The sequence below is a fragment of the Triticum urartu genome, chromosome 1A, assembly GCF_056163025.1.
Source record: "Triticum urartu cultivar PI428250 chromosome 1A, HENAU_Tu73, whole genome shotgun sequence".
Classification (NCBI taxonomy): domain Eukaryota; kingdom Viridiplantae; phylum Streptophyta; class Magnoliopsida; order Poales; family Poaceae; genus Triticum; species Triticum urartu.
The window spans coordinates 328,406,063-328,423,073 of record NC_141873.1 but is presented as its reverse complement, the minus strand read 5'-3'; the positions used below and the strand labels follow the sequence as shown (position 1 = coordinate 328,423,073).

Genomic DNA, 17,011 nt, shown 5'->3' with positions numbered 1-17,011 from the left:
TCTATAGAGATAGATCAAGACGCTTAATTGGACTTTCACAAAGCACATACCTTGACAAGATTTTGAAGAAGTTCAAAATGGATCAAACAAACAAAGGATTCTTGCCTGTGTTACAAGGTGTGAAGTTGAGTAAGACTCAATGCCCGACCACTGCAGAAGATAAAGAGAATATGAAAGATATTCCCTATGCATCAGCCATAGGATCTATCATGTATGCAATGCTGTGTACCAGACCCGATGTGTGCCTTGCTATAAGTCTAGCAGGGAGGTACCAAAGTAATCCAGGAGTGGATCACTGGACAGCGGTCAAGAACGTCCTGAAATACCTGAAAAGGACTAAGGATATGTTTCTCGTATATGGAGGTGACAAAGAGCTCATCGTAAAAGGTTACGTTGATGCAAGCTTTGACACTGATCCGGACGATTCTAAATCGCAAACCGGATACGTGTTTACATTAAACGGTGGAGCTGTCAGTTGGTGCAGTTCTAAACAAAGCGTCGTAGCGGGATCTACATGTGAAGCGGAGTACATAGCTGCTTCGGAAGCAGCGAACGAAGGAGTCTGGATGAAGGAGTTCATATCCGATCTAGGTGTCATACCTAGTGCATCGGGTCCAATGAAAATCTTTTGTGACAATACTGGTGCAATTGCCTTGGCAAAGGAATCCAGATTTCACAAGAGAACCAAACACATCAAGAGACGCTTCAATTCCATCCGGGATCTAGTCCAGGTGGGAGACATAGAGATTTGCAAGATACATACGGATCTGAATGTTGCAGACCCGTTGACTAAGCCTCTTCCACGAGCAAAACATGATCAGCACCAAGGCTCCATGGGTGTTAGAATCATTACGGTGTAATCTAGATTATTGACTCTAGTGCAAGTGGGAGACTGAAGGAAATATGCCCTAGAGGCAATAATAAAGTTATTATTTATTTCCTTATAATCATGATAAAGGTTTATTATTCATGCTAGAATTGTATTAATCGGAAACATAATACATGTGTGAATACATAGACAAACAAAGTGTCACTAGTATGCCTCTACTTGACTAGCTCGTTAATCAAAGATGGTTATGTTTCCTAACCATGAACAATGAGTTGTTATTTGATTAATGGGGTCACATCATTAAGAGAATGATCTGATTGACATGACCCATTCCATTAGCTTAGCACCCGATCGTTTAGTATGTTGCTATTACTTTCTTCATGACTTATACATGTTCCTATAACTATGAGATTATGCAACTCCCGTTTACCGGAGGAACACTTTGGGTACTACCAAACGTCACAACGTAACTGGGTGATTATAAAGGAGTACTACAGGTGTCTCCAAAGGTACATGTTGGGTTGGCGTATTTCGAGAGTAGGTTTTGTTACTCCGATTGTCGGAGAGGTATCTCTGGGCCCTCTCGGTAATGCACATCACATAAGCCTTGCAAGCATTGCAACTAATGAGTTAGTTGCGGGATGATGTATTTACAGAACGAGTAAAGAGACTTGCCGGTAACGAGATTGAACTAGGTATTGGATACCGACGATCGAATCTCGGGCAAGTAACATACCGATGACAAAGGGAACAACGTATGTTGTTATGCGGTCTGACCGATAAAGATCTTCCTAGAATATGTAGGAGCCAATATGGGCATCCAGGTCCCACTATTGGTTATTGACCGGAGACGTGTCTCGGTCATGTCTACATTGTTCTCGAACCCGTAGGGTCCACACGCTTAAGGTTACGATGACAGTTATATTATGAGTTTATGCATTTTGATATACCGAAGGTTGTTCGGAGTCCCGGATGTGATCACGGACATGACGAGGAGTCTCAAAATGGTCGAGACATAAAGATTGATATATTGGAAGCCTATGTTTGGATATCGGAAGTGTTCCCGGTGAAATCGGGATTTTACCGGAATACCGGGAGGTTACCGGAACCCCCCGGGAGCTATATGGGCCTTAGTGGGCTTTAGTGGAAAGGAGAAAGGGGCAGCCCAAGGTGGCTATGCGCCTCCCCCCTTCCCCTAGTCCTATTAGGACTAGGAGATGTGGCCGGGCCCCTCTCTCTCTTTCCCCCCCCCCCTCAAGGAGTCCTATTCCAACTAGGATTGGGGGGGGGGGAATCCTACTCCCAGAGGGAGTAGGACTCTCCTGGCGCGCCACACCTTGGCCGGCCAGCCTCCCCCCCTCTAGTCCTTTATATACTGAGGCAGAGGCACCCCAGAAACACACAAGTTGATCCACGTGATCTATTCCTTAGCCGTGTGCGGTGCCCCCAGCCACCATAGTCCTCGATAATACTGTAGCGGAGTTTAGGCGAAGCCCTGCTACTGTAGTACATCAAGATCGTCACCACGCCGTCGTGCTGACGGAACTCTTCCCCGACACTTTGCTGGATCGGAGTCCGGGGATCGTCATCGAGTTGAACGTGTGCTCGAACTCGGAGGTGCCATAGTTTCGGTGCTTGATCGGTTGGATCGCGAAGACGTACGACTGCTTCCTCTATGTTGTGTCAACGCTTCCGCAGTTGGTCTGCATGGGTACGTAGACAAAACTCTCCCCTCTCGTTGCTATGCATCACATGATCTTGCGTGTGCGTAGGAAATTTTTTGAAATTACTACGAAACCCAACATATATATAGTGGAGGCAAAGGGGCAGCCCAACACATGATTCGATCTCCCTGTTGGAGCAGCCCTACCCCTCTCCCTCCTCGTCTCTCGTAGTGCTTGGCGAAGCCCTGCTGGAGTCCCGCGCTCCTCCACCACCACCACGCCGTCGTGCTGCTGCTGGACGGAGTCTTCCCAAACCTCTCCTTCTCCCCTTGCTGGATCAAGGCATAGGAGACGTCACCGGGCTGCACGTGTGTTGAACGCGGAGGCGCCGTTGTTCGGCGCTTAGATCAGAATCAACCGCGATCTGAATCGCTACGAGTACGACTCCTTCATCCGCGTTCTTGCAACGCTTCCGCTTAGCGATCTACAAGGGTATGTAGATGCACTCCCCTTCCCCTCATTGCTAGATTACTCCATAGATTGATCTTGGTGATGCGTAGAAAATTTTAAATTTCTGCTACGATCCCCTACACTATGGACCCGAAGGTCTGAAGTAAACTACTCACACATCACCGGAGAGGCCATGGAGTTGATGTAGAGGCCCTCCATGATCAATGCCCCCTCCGGCAGAGCTCCGGAAAAGGCCCCGAGATGGGATCTCTCGGGTACAGAAGGTTGCGGTGGTGGAATTAGGTTTTCTTGGTGCTCCTGGATGTTTGGGGGGTACGTGGATATATATAGGAGGAAGAAGTATGTCGATGGACCAACAAGGGGCCCACGAGGGTGGAGGGCGCGCCCCCTGCCTCGTGCCCTCCTCGATCGTTTCTTGACGCCCACTCCAAGTCTCCTAGATCACGTTTGTTGAGAAAATCACGTTCCCGAAGGTTTCATTCCGTTTGGACTCCGTTTGATATTCCTTTTCTTCGAAACCGTAAAATAGGCAAAAAAACAACAATTTGGGCTGGGCCTCCGGTTAGTAGGTTAGTCCCAAAAATGATATAAAAGTGTAAAATAAAGCCCATTAACATCCAAAATAGATAATATAATAGCATGGAGCAATAAAAAATTATAGATACGTTGGAGACGTATCAGGGAGACTATCATTTGAAGCACAAGAGCAAGGAGTTCATCATCAACACACCATCTATTACCTTTTGGAGAGTGGTGTCTCCTAGATTGGTTAGGTGTCACTTGGGAGCCTCCGTCAATATTGTGGAGTTGAACCAAGGAGTTTGTACGGGCAAGGAGATCGCCTACTTCGTGAAGATCTACCCTAGTGAGGCAAGTCCTTCATGGGTGATGGCCATGGTGGGATAGACAAGGTTGCTTCTTTGTGGACCCTTCGTGGGTGGAGCCCTCCGTGGACTTGCGCAACCGTTACCCTTCGTGGGTTGAAGCCTCCATCAACGTGGATGTACGATAGCACCACCTATCGGAACCACGCCAGAAATCTCCGTGTCTACATTGCGTTTGCTTCCTCCAAACTCCTCCCTTTACCTTCATGTGTAATGTTTTACATTCAGCTGCTATACTCTTAGACTTGCATGTGTAGGTTGTTTACTTGACTAGTGCTAAGTTGCTAAAATCTGCCAACACTTACAATTGGGAAAAGGCTAGATTTTTATTTGGTCAAGTAGTCTAATCACCCCCCCCCCCTCTAGACATACTTCGATCCTACAGGCGTTTATTGGCAAAAAGCTTTGTAAAAATGAAGTGTGTGGAATGGCTTCGTTTATAAGTTTACCCGTGGGTGATGAGGTCAAAGTTACACAGAAGGGTGATGATGGACACTCGAGTGCGATAGTTAATTATGTGCTCTACAGGGCACTGATGACCCACAAGTATAGGGGATCTATCGTAGTCCTTTCGATAAGTAAGAGTGTCGAACCCAACGAGGAGCAGAAGGAGATGATAAGCAGTTTTCAGTAAGGTATTCTCTGGAAGCACTAAAATTATCGGTAACAGATAGTTTTGTGATAAGGTAATTAGTAACAGGTAACAAGTAATAAAAGTAAATAAGGTGCAGCAAGATAGCCCAATCCTTTTTGTAGCAAAGGACAAGCCTGGACAAACTCTTATATAGAGGAAAGCGCTCACGAGGACACATGGGAATTATCGTCAAGCTAGTTTTCATCACGCTCATATGATTCGCATTCGGCACTTTGATAATTTGATATGTGGGTGGACCAGTGCTTGGGTACTGCCCTTACTTGGACAAGCATCCCACTTATGATTAACCCCTCTTGCAAGCATCCGCAACTACAAAAGAAGTATTAAGATAAACCTAACCATAGCATGAAACATATGGATCCAAATCAGCCCCTTACGAAGCAATGCATAAACTAGGGTTTAAGCTTCTGTCACTCTAGCAACCCATCGTATACTTATTACTTCCCAATGCCTTCCTCTAGGCCCAAACAATGGTTAAGTTTCATGTAGTCGATGTTCACATGACACCACTAGAGGAAAGACAACATACATCTCATCAAAATATCGAACGAATACCAAATTCACATGACTACTTATAGCAAGACTTCTCCCGTGTCCTCAGGAACAAACGTAACTACTCACAAAGCATATTCATGTTCCTAATCAGAGGGGTATTAATATGCATAAAGGATCTGAACATATGATCTTCCACCAAGTAAACCAACAAGCATCAACTGCAAGGAGTAATCAACACTACTAGCAACCCACAGGTACCAATCTGAGGTTCTGAGACAAAGATTGGATACAAGAGATGAACTAGGGTTTGAGATGAGATGGTGCTGGTGAAGATGTTGATGGAGATTGACCCCCTCCCGATGAGAGGATCGATGGTGATGACGATGGTGATGATTTCCCCCTCCCGGAGGGATGCTTCCCCGGCAGAACAGCTCCGCCGGAGCCCTAGATTAGTTCTGCCAAGGTTCTGCCTCGTGGCGGCGGAGTTTCGTCCCGAGAGCTTGCTTATGATTTTTTCCAGGGCAAAAGACTTCATATACCTAAAGATGGGCACCAGAGGCCTGCTAGGGGGCCCACGAGACAGGGGGCGCGCCCAGGGGGTAGGGCATGCCCCCACCCTCGTGGATGGTGGGTCCCCCCCCCTCTGGTGCTTCCTTCACCCAATATTTTTTATATATTCTAAAAATAACTCCCATGGAGTTTCAGGACTTTTGGAGTTGTGCAGAATAGGTCTCTAATATTTGCTCCTTTTCCAGCCTAGAATTCCAGCTGCCGGCTTTCTCCCTCTTCGTGTAAACCTTGTAAAATAAGAGAGAATAGGCATAAGTATTGTGACATAATGTGTAATAACAGCCCATAATGCAATAAATATCGATATAAAAGCATGATGAAAAATGGACGTATCAGGCACACGGTGGAAGAAACCAACTGTGTGCAATAATGTCGAAGATCGCAGCCGAGTTAGCTATACAGATCATTGTGCAATTGTTGTTTAGCTTCTAATATTAACTTGGTGCTTTTAGGTACATATGTCATTGGTAAAGATCCGCGCTTCGACCCTTTCTGCTTATGGGGCAATGAGATATCGATGAACCAACATCAAGTGAGGAAGCTGATAAAGATTGTTAGTAAAATGGGTCAAAATATGACAATTAAACTATTTGTTTACACTTTATCTAAGACAACATCGAACTGCAGAATGGTAAGTAAGAACTCTGCAGCCTTCTTTTTACTGCCCATAATGAGTTTTGTTAGATGACAGTGTCTGAATCTTTTTCCTTTGCAGTGGCTGCCAAAGCAGTTTACTCAAGATTACCTCTCAAACTACATGATTGGTGGGCATGCAAAGGTTAAAGTATTTCTAGCAGAACATGATGATTATCTAGATGTTTTCATGAAGACCGTGACGGATGGGCGGTCGGCCATCACAAGGTGTTGGACTAGAGTCATGCGCGCCTTCTGCGTGGAGGAGGGCACAATATGGGCATTCCGCTTCACCTTGTTCAGCAACCAGAATGTATTTCGCCTCTTTCTTTACTGTCTTTAATAGTACAAGTATACAACTATGGTTCATCATTCTTTATTTGGTTCTTATGTAATTCTTGAACATATGTACCTATGAATCGAATAATGCATTGGTTGTTTGAACCTGATGGATATGAATAAAGCTATAGAATACATTCAAATTCAAATCCGGTACAATTTGAAATAGTAGCAATTAAATTACGGTGAAATTATGCTCTACAGGTCGTTACGGCACACACGGTTGGTAAAACACAAGTGTTTGCAATATACACCATAATCCGAGATGGTTCATAGAGAGGAAACATGTGCAAGCATGCACACAGTTGCCGTTAGCAAAGCGTGTGCGATGTCAAACAATATCACAAACGGTGCGCGCAAACTAAATGTTTGTGTACTTGCCTTGTCGTACACGATTTGCAACCATGAACTGTTTCTGATGAAGTATGCATCGTAAACGTTGCACCATGGAATAGCGTGTGCGATAGTTGTCGTGTACGACGATGTTACGACGGTCCGACGTTTCGTAATCCTGTCCGACACTCATACGACGATTAGTTAATCTTCTTAATTAGTTATCGCATATGGTTTGGGAAAAGCGAATGTGTGTGATTGTATGCTTATCATACACGTTCTATAATAGTGAACCGTTTGTGATGGGTCATGCATCGTAAACGTAGCACCACAGAATACCGACTGCGATGGCAATGCGAGCACAAACAAGTAGGAGTACCGTAGGGTCCCTATTGTAGCGCCCAAGATGCGATTCTATCCCAATCACGTGATGAATTCATGATTGGGGTACAACCACATTTTGAGCGCATAGCAAGGTGGTTATCATTACAACATATCATGTACTGAATAGAAGAGGATACAAGATAAAGGCTTACACTCGCCACAAGTTACAACATTCAATACAATAGTTCATCAATACATAGCAATCACCATACAGAAGAGCAGGATCCGACTACGGATGAAATCAAACGAAAAATAAAAACGACATTCACCCTACTAATCCCAGGTTCTCCCGATCCGGAACCTATCCCTTGATCGAAGAAGAAGCAGAACTCCAAAACCAAGCAAGCATCGCACTTGCGTCAGATCATCGCATTACATGTACCTGCAACTGTTGTTGTAGTAATCTGTGAGCCATGAGGACTCAGCAATCCCATTACCATGGGTATCAAGACTAGCAGAGCTTAAAGGGTATGGAAAGGACAAGTGGTGAGGTTGCAGCAGTGACTAAGCATTGTATGGTGGCTAACTTACGAGTACAAGAATAAGATAAGAATATACGCAACGGTCGCAAACTAGTAATGATCAAGAAGTGATCCTGAACTAGTTACATTCAAACATAACCCAACCGTGTTCTCCTCTCGAACTTCCCCGAAAGGAGACAGTCACAGTTATGCAACGCGGTTGGTGTATTTTAGTTGAGTTTACTTCAAGTTCACTACAATCGGATATTAACAAATTCCCATCTGCCACATAACCGCGGGCATGGCTCTCGGAAGTTTAAACCCTGCAGGGGTGTCCCAACTTAGCCCATGACAAGCTCACGATCCGCGGAGACAATTCTCCATCGCGGGACACCCGACCAAACTCGGAATCCCGGTGCACAAGACATTTCGACAATGGTAAAACAAAACCAGCAAGACCTCCCGATGTGCCGACAAATCCTTATAGGAGCCGCACGTACCTCGTTCTCAGGGCACACCGGATGGGCTAGACATCGGGTTGGCTGAGACCCTGGTCGCCCAGGGGGAGCCGGACATCGCCCGGTTTGGACCAACACTCAGACGAGCACTGGCACGGGGGTTGATTAAAAATCCACGGGGGCCGGCAAGTCCCAATGGAAGTTTTGTTGTTATTAGGCAAATGGTAAAACCAATGTTGGGCCTTGCTGGAAGAGTTTAATTCAAAGCGAACTGTCAAGAGGGTCCCATACCCCTCATCGTGTTAGGGACGCAAAATCAAGGAACATGACACCGGTATGACGGAAACTAGGGCGGCAAGAGTGGAACAAAACACCAGGCATAAGGCCGAGCCTTCCACCCTTTACCAAGTATATAGATGCATTAATTAAATAAGAGATATTGTGATATCCCAAGATATCCATGAAATCCATGACCCAACATGGAACAAACTGCACCTGCAACTAGCAACGTTATAAGAGGGGCTGAGCAAAGCGGTAACATAGCCAAACAACGGTTTGCTAGGAAGGGTGAAAAAGGTTAGAGGCTATCATGGCAATTTGGGAAGCTTGGTAAACAAGTGGTAGGTAGTGCGACATAGCAATAGCATCGAGACAACTAGCATAGCAAAGATAGTAGTGAGATCCAAGGTGACGGTCATCTTGCCTGAAATCCTGCTAGGAAGAAGAATGAGTCCATGAAGAAGACGAACGGACGTAGTCGAACGAATCCTCACAATCGCAACGTTATCGAAACTATCAAGAAGAAGAAACACCGGAAAGAAACAAACAACATGGTAAACCAACAAGCATAGTCATGGCATGATCACAATCAAGTATGATGCATGTCTGGTTTAATGACTCGTGGCATGACAAAGTGCCACAAACAATACTACAAGTTAAGTGGAGTTCAATATGCAACGAGTTGCATATTAACGAAACACCACATGACTTATTTAGTTCTCTCTCGGTTATGTACCCAACAATATTAAATGTTATTAAACATGGAAAGGGGTGAAGCATAATAAAACTGCCTATCTAGGCAAGTTTAAATGAGGCCAGAACAACAAACAACAAGTCCGGAAAATCCCCATGTGCATATTTCAAAGTTGGTACTGTTCTGCCCTAAACCATATTTTAGAGTTGTTAAACAGCAAAAGTAAGTGCATCATGTTAAACTATGCATTATTCCACCCCATTTACATATAAAGTTTATTTAATTCGGAGCTACGGTGATTTAGTTATTAAATAAATCATTTTAACATGGCATCTAAGAAAATTTAAACAAACAACATTTTAAACATAGATGAAAGTGGCATATTATGAAACTAGATGAAATTCTAAGCATTTTACATATATAAAACATTTTAATCCGATGCACGGTTCAAGAGTTATTAAATGCATGAAGCATGAGGTTTTTTTTTGTAAAACTGTAATTCTCCGGATAATAGATAATTCGCAGAACAAGAAAAAAACATGCGGGCCGAATCTGGTAGGCTGGCCCAATAAGCATGGGTGCAGAATAACAACAAGCGCACTGAGCACTAAACAACACTAGCGCTATTGGGCCAAAGCCCAACAATAGATGGAGGTGGATCTCACCTTGCGGCCCAGCGAGGCCGGTCGGTGGGGATGGGCTGCGGATGTGGCTTGGGCCGGTTTGAGCTACGCGTGGAGATAGACTGAGGCGAGGCGAGGCGAGCTGGGCCTTGGCGCTGGCGGTGGCTGGCGACGCAGTTGACTGCTGCCTCCAGATCGAAACGAGGACCGAGGTCAACGCGGTCGAGGCAGGGGGAAGGAGTGGGACTTGGCGCTGGCCTCGTCCTTGCATGCTCGCATGACAGAAGCAGGCGACGGCGCCGTGCTGACTTGGCGCGGGACTTGGCAAGGCTCCGGTAGCAGGGACTTGTGCGGGGTCTCCGGTGACAAGGGGCAAAGAAGCAGAGAGGCAAGGGACTTGGCGCTGCGATGGAATCCTGCCGGATTCGGTGTAGCGGAGGTCACGAGCGAGGTGGGGGAAGGCGGGGCGTGGAGCTCCGGGTGGGCGTCCATGGCGATGCAGAGGACGGGGATGGCCTAGAGACGGCGGGTCTGCTTGCGGGAGCTCCGACGACGAAGGGAAAACAGCAGGAGGGGACATCCACGGGCGGCTATCCATGGCGCTCCTGCTCGGTGAAAGGAAAAACGAGGGAGAGAGAGGTTAGCGGAGACGGGAGGAGCAGGGGAAGAAGGAAAAGCAGTAGGGACGGCTCTCATCTGCTGGGTGCACCGACGACGTGGCTGGCCGAACGGAGGCGGGGACGCGGGGCTCTAGGAGAGCACCTGCTCAGGAGAGGATCGAGGAGGCTTGCGAGGTTGGGGATGAGGTCGAGCACGGGAGGCCGGTGCTGGGTTGGTGTGGGAGCTCCTAGATAGGGGCTCGATCGGCACGAGCGGGGGGAATCGAGTGAGGTGGGTCGAAGGGGGGTGCTGGTTGGCCTGGTGCTGAAAACGAGGGACGGAGAGAGTGGATGCGGGTTGGATCCCGAGGAAGAGGAGTGGCGGCGGCGAGGAGGATTGGTGGATTGGACAGGATAGTCTAGGGTTTGACTGTTTAAATAGGTAGGGTGCCTAGACTAGGGGCTAAAAGGACCCTTCGATTTAGATCGGACGGTCGAGATAACTAGGTTGGGGAGTCCAATGAAAAAAACGGAGATGTTTTATAGATGTTTGGGGATGATCCGGACCCGACGGTAATGATAGTCGGGTTCAGGTTCGGGGAAGTTTCGGACACGGGTGAGGGGCCGATGCACTGTGCAAAGAGACTCCGGTTTAGGCAAGAGGAAAAACGAAAAACAAGGTTGGTCTCGGAACGATCAACGAAAGCAAGGGGGGACGCAGCAACTATGAGGGGATGCAAGTTTGAAAACAATGACGGCAACGGAGTGCCGATGCAATGTAGATGATGCAATGATGAAATGCAACAAACAAGTAAACACACAGCAACAACGAAATAACTGGAAGGCTTCTGGAGGGCCGGTCTTGGGGCATTACAACTCTCCTCCACTTACAAGAGATCTCGACCCGAGATCTAAGGATGGCACCGGAGAAAAACGAAAGAGGAAGAGGTAAAACAAAGTTGCTTCTTTGACAACCAAGTGAAACCAACAAACCTTGAGAGGTAGAAAACTTGAAAGAAAGAACACAACAGAGTTGAATGAAGTTGAGAGCACTGCGGTAGAAAGAGAAACAAGGAACACCATGTGAACCTTGGAGGTTGCAAAGCTATGAATGACGAGCACAATGGACAAGAAAGGATTGAAACCACTCTGGTTGAAACGAGATAACCAAGGAACAAGGAAGAACAAATTCGAACAACACTCCGGTTGAAAAGAGATGCAAGACTTTGATAAGATGAAAAGAACTTGAGCAGAGGACACAACACTCCTGCTAAACGGATAAGCAAGGAAAAGAACGTGATATTGACAAAACGAGGTGATGGGTGAAGAGAGCAACATCACAATGCCTCCGGAACAAATGAATGGAAAACTAGATGGTTGGAAAGAAAAGAACGGAGAAGCAGAATGACAAATCTCCCAATTAAAATTGAAAGAGCATCCTTACGAAGAAGGGTTGAACGGAGTTGTTTAAGAATCAACAATCAAATGATATACTCCTTGTGGACTTATGAAAACATCTCAAAATTGTGAGGTGACAATCGGCTGCTAACGGAAACAATTGATTGGATTGATATCAACAAGGAGACGAAAAACTTATTTCACCGAGGGGATAAGTGAAGAACTTGGGTCATTTATGAGCACCATAAATAGCAACAATCCTTAGGGAAGGCTTTAGGTGAAATATAACCCAGGATAACTCCAATGAAGAGGTTGACGGGTTGCAAAGGATCTCCTGAACGAAGAGAAAATGATGGGTTTACATATCTCATCCATGACAACTTGCGAATCATGAAACACAAAGGGAAATTGTCAAGAATGACATAAGACCACCTCAAAAGATAATGTAGAAATAATTGCACTTCACAATGCAAGATGACGAATACTTGAGCTCCTCCAAGAAGAATCTTGAAGAACACTTTGAGAATGAATTAAATCCTTGATGAACCACCATGAAGAGCCTCCATGAAGAACTCCGGCAATGAAAAGATGGTAGAAAAGACATGAAGGTTTGAAAGAATAAGATTGAAGTCTTGCAATGATTTAGCTGGAGCTCCGTGACCATATAACCGAGAAAACATGGAACTCCGGAAAAGAAAGATGAACAATTGAAACCGAGAATTTTGATGAACCTCCGGAATAAGGAATTGAATTTACTCGATGAAACAAGAATAATAATTACATTATGCTTATCCTTCATCAATTAGATTGATGACCCACAATGGATTTGGCATACTACTCATTCTCATTGGAAAGGATTAAGGAGAGATATAGCGTAAACTTGGTAAGGTCTTGAATGAACCACCGGTAGGACTTGAAAAGAACAAATGAATTGATATGATAACAAGAGGAAAGAAATCTTGAACGAACCACCGTAAGAATTGAAAATGAAAGTAGCAAAGGCACAATTCACTGGGAAGAATTGGAAAACGAATAAAGATACTTCACGGAATTTAGATACATGAGCACAAATAGATCATGAGCTGACTAGAGAATACTTGAACGATGCACCGAAACAATTTGAGAGGATGGCATCAAGCTTGGGCTACACATCTTTAAGAGAACGGACCAAGATTTAGAAAAAAAAATCTTCTTCGGTCTTCAAAATCTGAGAATGACGACGAGAAACACCACCATGATTTGTTGAGGCACTCCGAATAATGAAGATTAGAAAGATTGAGCCAACAAGGAAAAGCATTTGAAAGCGGTCCTGGAGAGGGCATCTGACTGATGAAAATTCATTCTTACGTCAAACTTTGAAAAGAATTTGAGAATGACTTCGAAAAGAATTAGAAGAGTCAGGTAAGATCCTGGGAAAGACATGTGGGTTAGGGCCCACTCAAAGATAAACACCGTTGAAATGATTTTGAAGAGAGATTGCACCGGTTAAATTAAATGACTTGAATGAGATAGTAATCTCCAAATAGCTTGAACGGATTAAGAATGGAAACACGAATCTTCCGAGATATCTTCAGCACTTCAGATACGAATAGACAGAGGTGAATGATTAAGAGGTGCACCGGCATGGGGAAGCATTTGAAACGAGGAAAGGGGTATGATCAACAAGGCTTGAATTTAGCCCACCGAAGAAGAAACAAGAACGAAGAATGAAAAAAACTTGTAGGTCCTGAGCATCTTCACGAGAAATCACTGATTAAGAATATTGAAGGAAAAGAATGTAGAGGCTTCACGTGAATTAATCGGATACATGATTGAGATGTCTGACTCTGCAAGGAAATAGGGTGGGAGGGTGGGAAAACAAATGCAACTTGGGACGGATGGAACAAACACCATTGAGAAAACTTAGAATTGATCTTGCGGATGGGGAAAATGATGGGATCATCTCGAAGCGAAGCGCACTGGTTGGAAATAGAATTGGGATGACAATCTCGATAAATAAGAAGGATTAGTGTTCACATAGGAATATGAGAACATCGCTTAGGAAAGGTATATAATCAACACTTGACATTGAAGCAACTCGAATACCACAACTCAAAACAAAACAAAGATTTGGCTTGCAGAATAAGCCGGAAACAAACATATGATAGATCCCATATCGTATCATGTGTTTGTTGGAAAGATATCCTATGTGATACTTGAATTCCCACCTAAAAACTCCCAAAACTTTCTGGTTATGCAATCTGGTATTGGGGATACAGGGAGGCACAATATATATCACACAACTAACAAGCCCTACGCTCCAAATGTATCCATCCATCAACACATAACCAAGAAATCTCCAAAAATCGTGTACCTCAACCTTCGAAAAGCATCTGTTTTACGAGCTGTGGCAATACTCCCGAACTCCCTCCCCAGTACTGGGTGACGTCGAGGTTATCTCACCACTAACTGCATAAAAGAGATTTCGATGTCGGCGAACTCAGGTATTCCATAACTGCAACGATAAAATTATGACGACAACACCTCGGAGCTCAACTCCTCGAGACACTGCCACATAACCGCTAAATGTCAGGAGGCACCAAGAACAATGCTCGTCACAAGAATATCAGAACGATCCCAACATACTCGTGTGATCCTAATTTTTTATAGTGAAAATGAGGAGAGGAAAGTCAAAACATCTACATCAGTAGTCCTCACCAGAGCGACGAAGAGGTTGAGGAGTAAAAAGAATCCTACTCTCCGATATATATATATATATATAATCCCAAGACTCAAAACAGTTTTGTTCTAGACTCAACAACGGCAGCGATTCGATCAATCAAGGGGGATCCTAAGGTTGGTAAGGCTCTGATACCAACTTGTAGCGCCCAAGATGCGATTCTATACCAATCATGTGATGAATTCATGATTGGGGCACAAACGCATTTCAAGCGCATAGCAAGGTGGATATCATTACAACATACCATGTACTGAATAGAAGAGAATACAAGATAAAGGCTTACACTCGCCACAAGTTACAACATTCAATACAATAGTTCATCAATACATAGCAATCACCATACAGAAGAGCAGGATCCGACTACGGATGAAATCAAACGAAAAATAAGAATGACATTCACCCTGCTAATCCCAGGTTCTCCCAATCCGGAACCTATCCCTTGATCGAAGAAGAAGCAGAACTCCAAAACCAAGCAAGCATCGCACTTGCGTCAGATCATCGCATTACATGTACCTGCAACTGTTGTTGTAGTAATCTGTGAGCCATGAGGACTCAGCAATCCCATTACCATGGGTATCAAGACTAGCAGAGCTTAAAGGGTATGGAAAGGACAAGTGGTGAGGTTGCAGCAGTGACTAAGCATTGTATGGTGGCTAACTTACGAGTACAAGAATAAGATAATAATCTACGCAACGGTCGCAAACTAGTAATGATCAAGAAGTGATCCTGAACTACTTACATTCAAACATAACCCAACCGTGTTATCCTCTCGAACTTCCTCGAAAGGAGACAGTCACGGTTACGCAATGCGGTTGGTGTATTTTAACTGAGTTTACTTCAAGTTCACTACAACCGGATATTAACAAATTCCCATCTGCCATGTAACCGTGGGCACGACTCTCGGAAGTTTAAACCCTGCAGGGGTGTCCCAACTTAGCCCATGACAAGCTCACGATCCGCGGAGACAATCCTCCATCGCGGGACACCCGATCAAACTCGGAATCCCGGTGCACAAGACATTTCGACAATGGTAAAACAAAACCAGCAAGAACTCCTGATGTGCCAAAAAATACCGATAGGAGCTGCACGTATCTCGTTCTCAGGGCACACTGGATGGGCCAGACGTCGGGTTGACTGAGACCCTGGTTGCCCAGGGGCGCCGGACATCGCCCGATTTGGACCAACACTCAGAGGAGCACTGGCCCGGGGGTTGATTAAAAATCCACGGGGGGGGGGGGGGCAAGTCCCTATGCAAGTTTTAGTTGTTATTAGGCAAATGGTAAAACAAATGTTGGGCCTTGCTGGAAGAGTTTTATTCAAAGCAAACTGTCAAGAGGGTCCCATACCCCTCATCGTGTTAGGGATGCAAAAAAGGAACATAACACCGGTATGACGGAAATTAGGGCGGTAAGAGTGGAACAAAACACCAGGCATAAGGTCGAGCCTTCCACCCTTTACCAAGTATATAGATGCATTAATTAAATAAGAGATATTGCGATATCCCAAGATATCCATGAAATCCATGACCCAACATGGAACAAACTGCAACTGCACCTGCAACTAGCAATGCTATAAGAGGGGTTGAGCAAAGCGGTAACATAGCCAAACAATGGTTTGCTAGGAAGGGTGAAAAAGGTTAGAGGCTATCATGGCAATTTGGGAGGCTTGGTAAAAGTGGTAGGTAGCGCGACATAGCGATACAATCGAGACAACTAGCATAGCAAAGATAGTAGTGAGATCCAAGGTGACGGTCATCTTGCCTGAAATCCCGCTAGGAAGAAGAACGAGTCCATGAAGAGGACGAACGGACATAGTCGAACGAATCCTCACAATCGCAACGTTATTGGAACTATCAAGAAGAAGCAACACCGGAAAGAAGCAAACAACATGGTAAACCAACAAGCATAGTCATGGCATGATGCACAATCAAGTATGACGCATGTCCGGTTTAATGACTCATGGCATGACAAAGTGCCACAAACAATACTAGAAGCTAAGTGGAGTTCAGTATGCAACCAGTTGCATATTGACGAAACACCACATGACTTATTTAGTTCTCTCTCGGTTATGTACCCAACAATATTAAATATTATTAAAGATGGCAAGGGGTGAAGCATAATAAAACTACGTATCTAGGCAAGTTTAAATGAGGCCGAACAACAAAAAACAAGTCCGGAAAATCCCCATGTGCATATTTCAAAGTTGGTACTGTTCTTCCCTAAACCATATTTTAGAGTTTCTAAACAGCAAAAGTAAGTGCATCATGTTAAACTATGCATTATTCCACCCCATTTACATATAATGTTTATTTAATTCAGAGCTACGGTGATTTAGTTATTAAATAAATCATTTTAACATGGCATCTAAGCAAATTTAAACAAACAACATTTTAAACATTTTAAAGATAGATGAAAGTGGCATTTTGTGAAACTAGATGAAATTCTAAGCATTTTACATATATAAAACATTTTAATCCGATGCATGGTTCAAGAGTTATTAAATGCATGAAGTATGAGGGTTTTT

The 17,011-nt window shown here is 44.6% G+C and overlaps 1 protein-coding gene across 1 annotated transcript in view; it reads right to left on the bottom strand.

Annotated features, from left to right (window-relative positions):
- Positions 1–10,370, bottom strand: part of LOC147991081 (uncharacterized) — a 40,245-nt gene extending 29,875 nt beyond the window's left edge. The window contains exon 1 of the mRNA XM_087538520.1: positions 9,815–10,370. Coding sequence (XP_087394646.1) covers positions 9,815–10,370 — 556 coding nt within the window. The remainder of the gene's footprint in view (positions 1–9,814) is intronic.
- Positions 10,371–17,011: the final 6,641 nt, after the last annotated feature.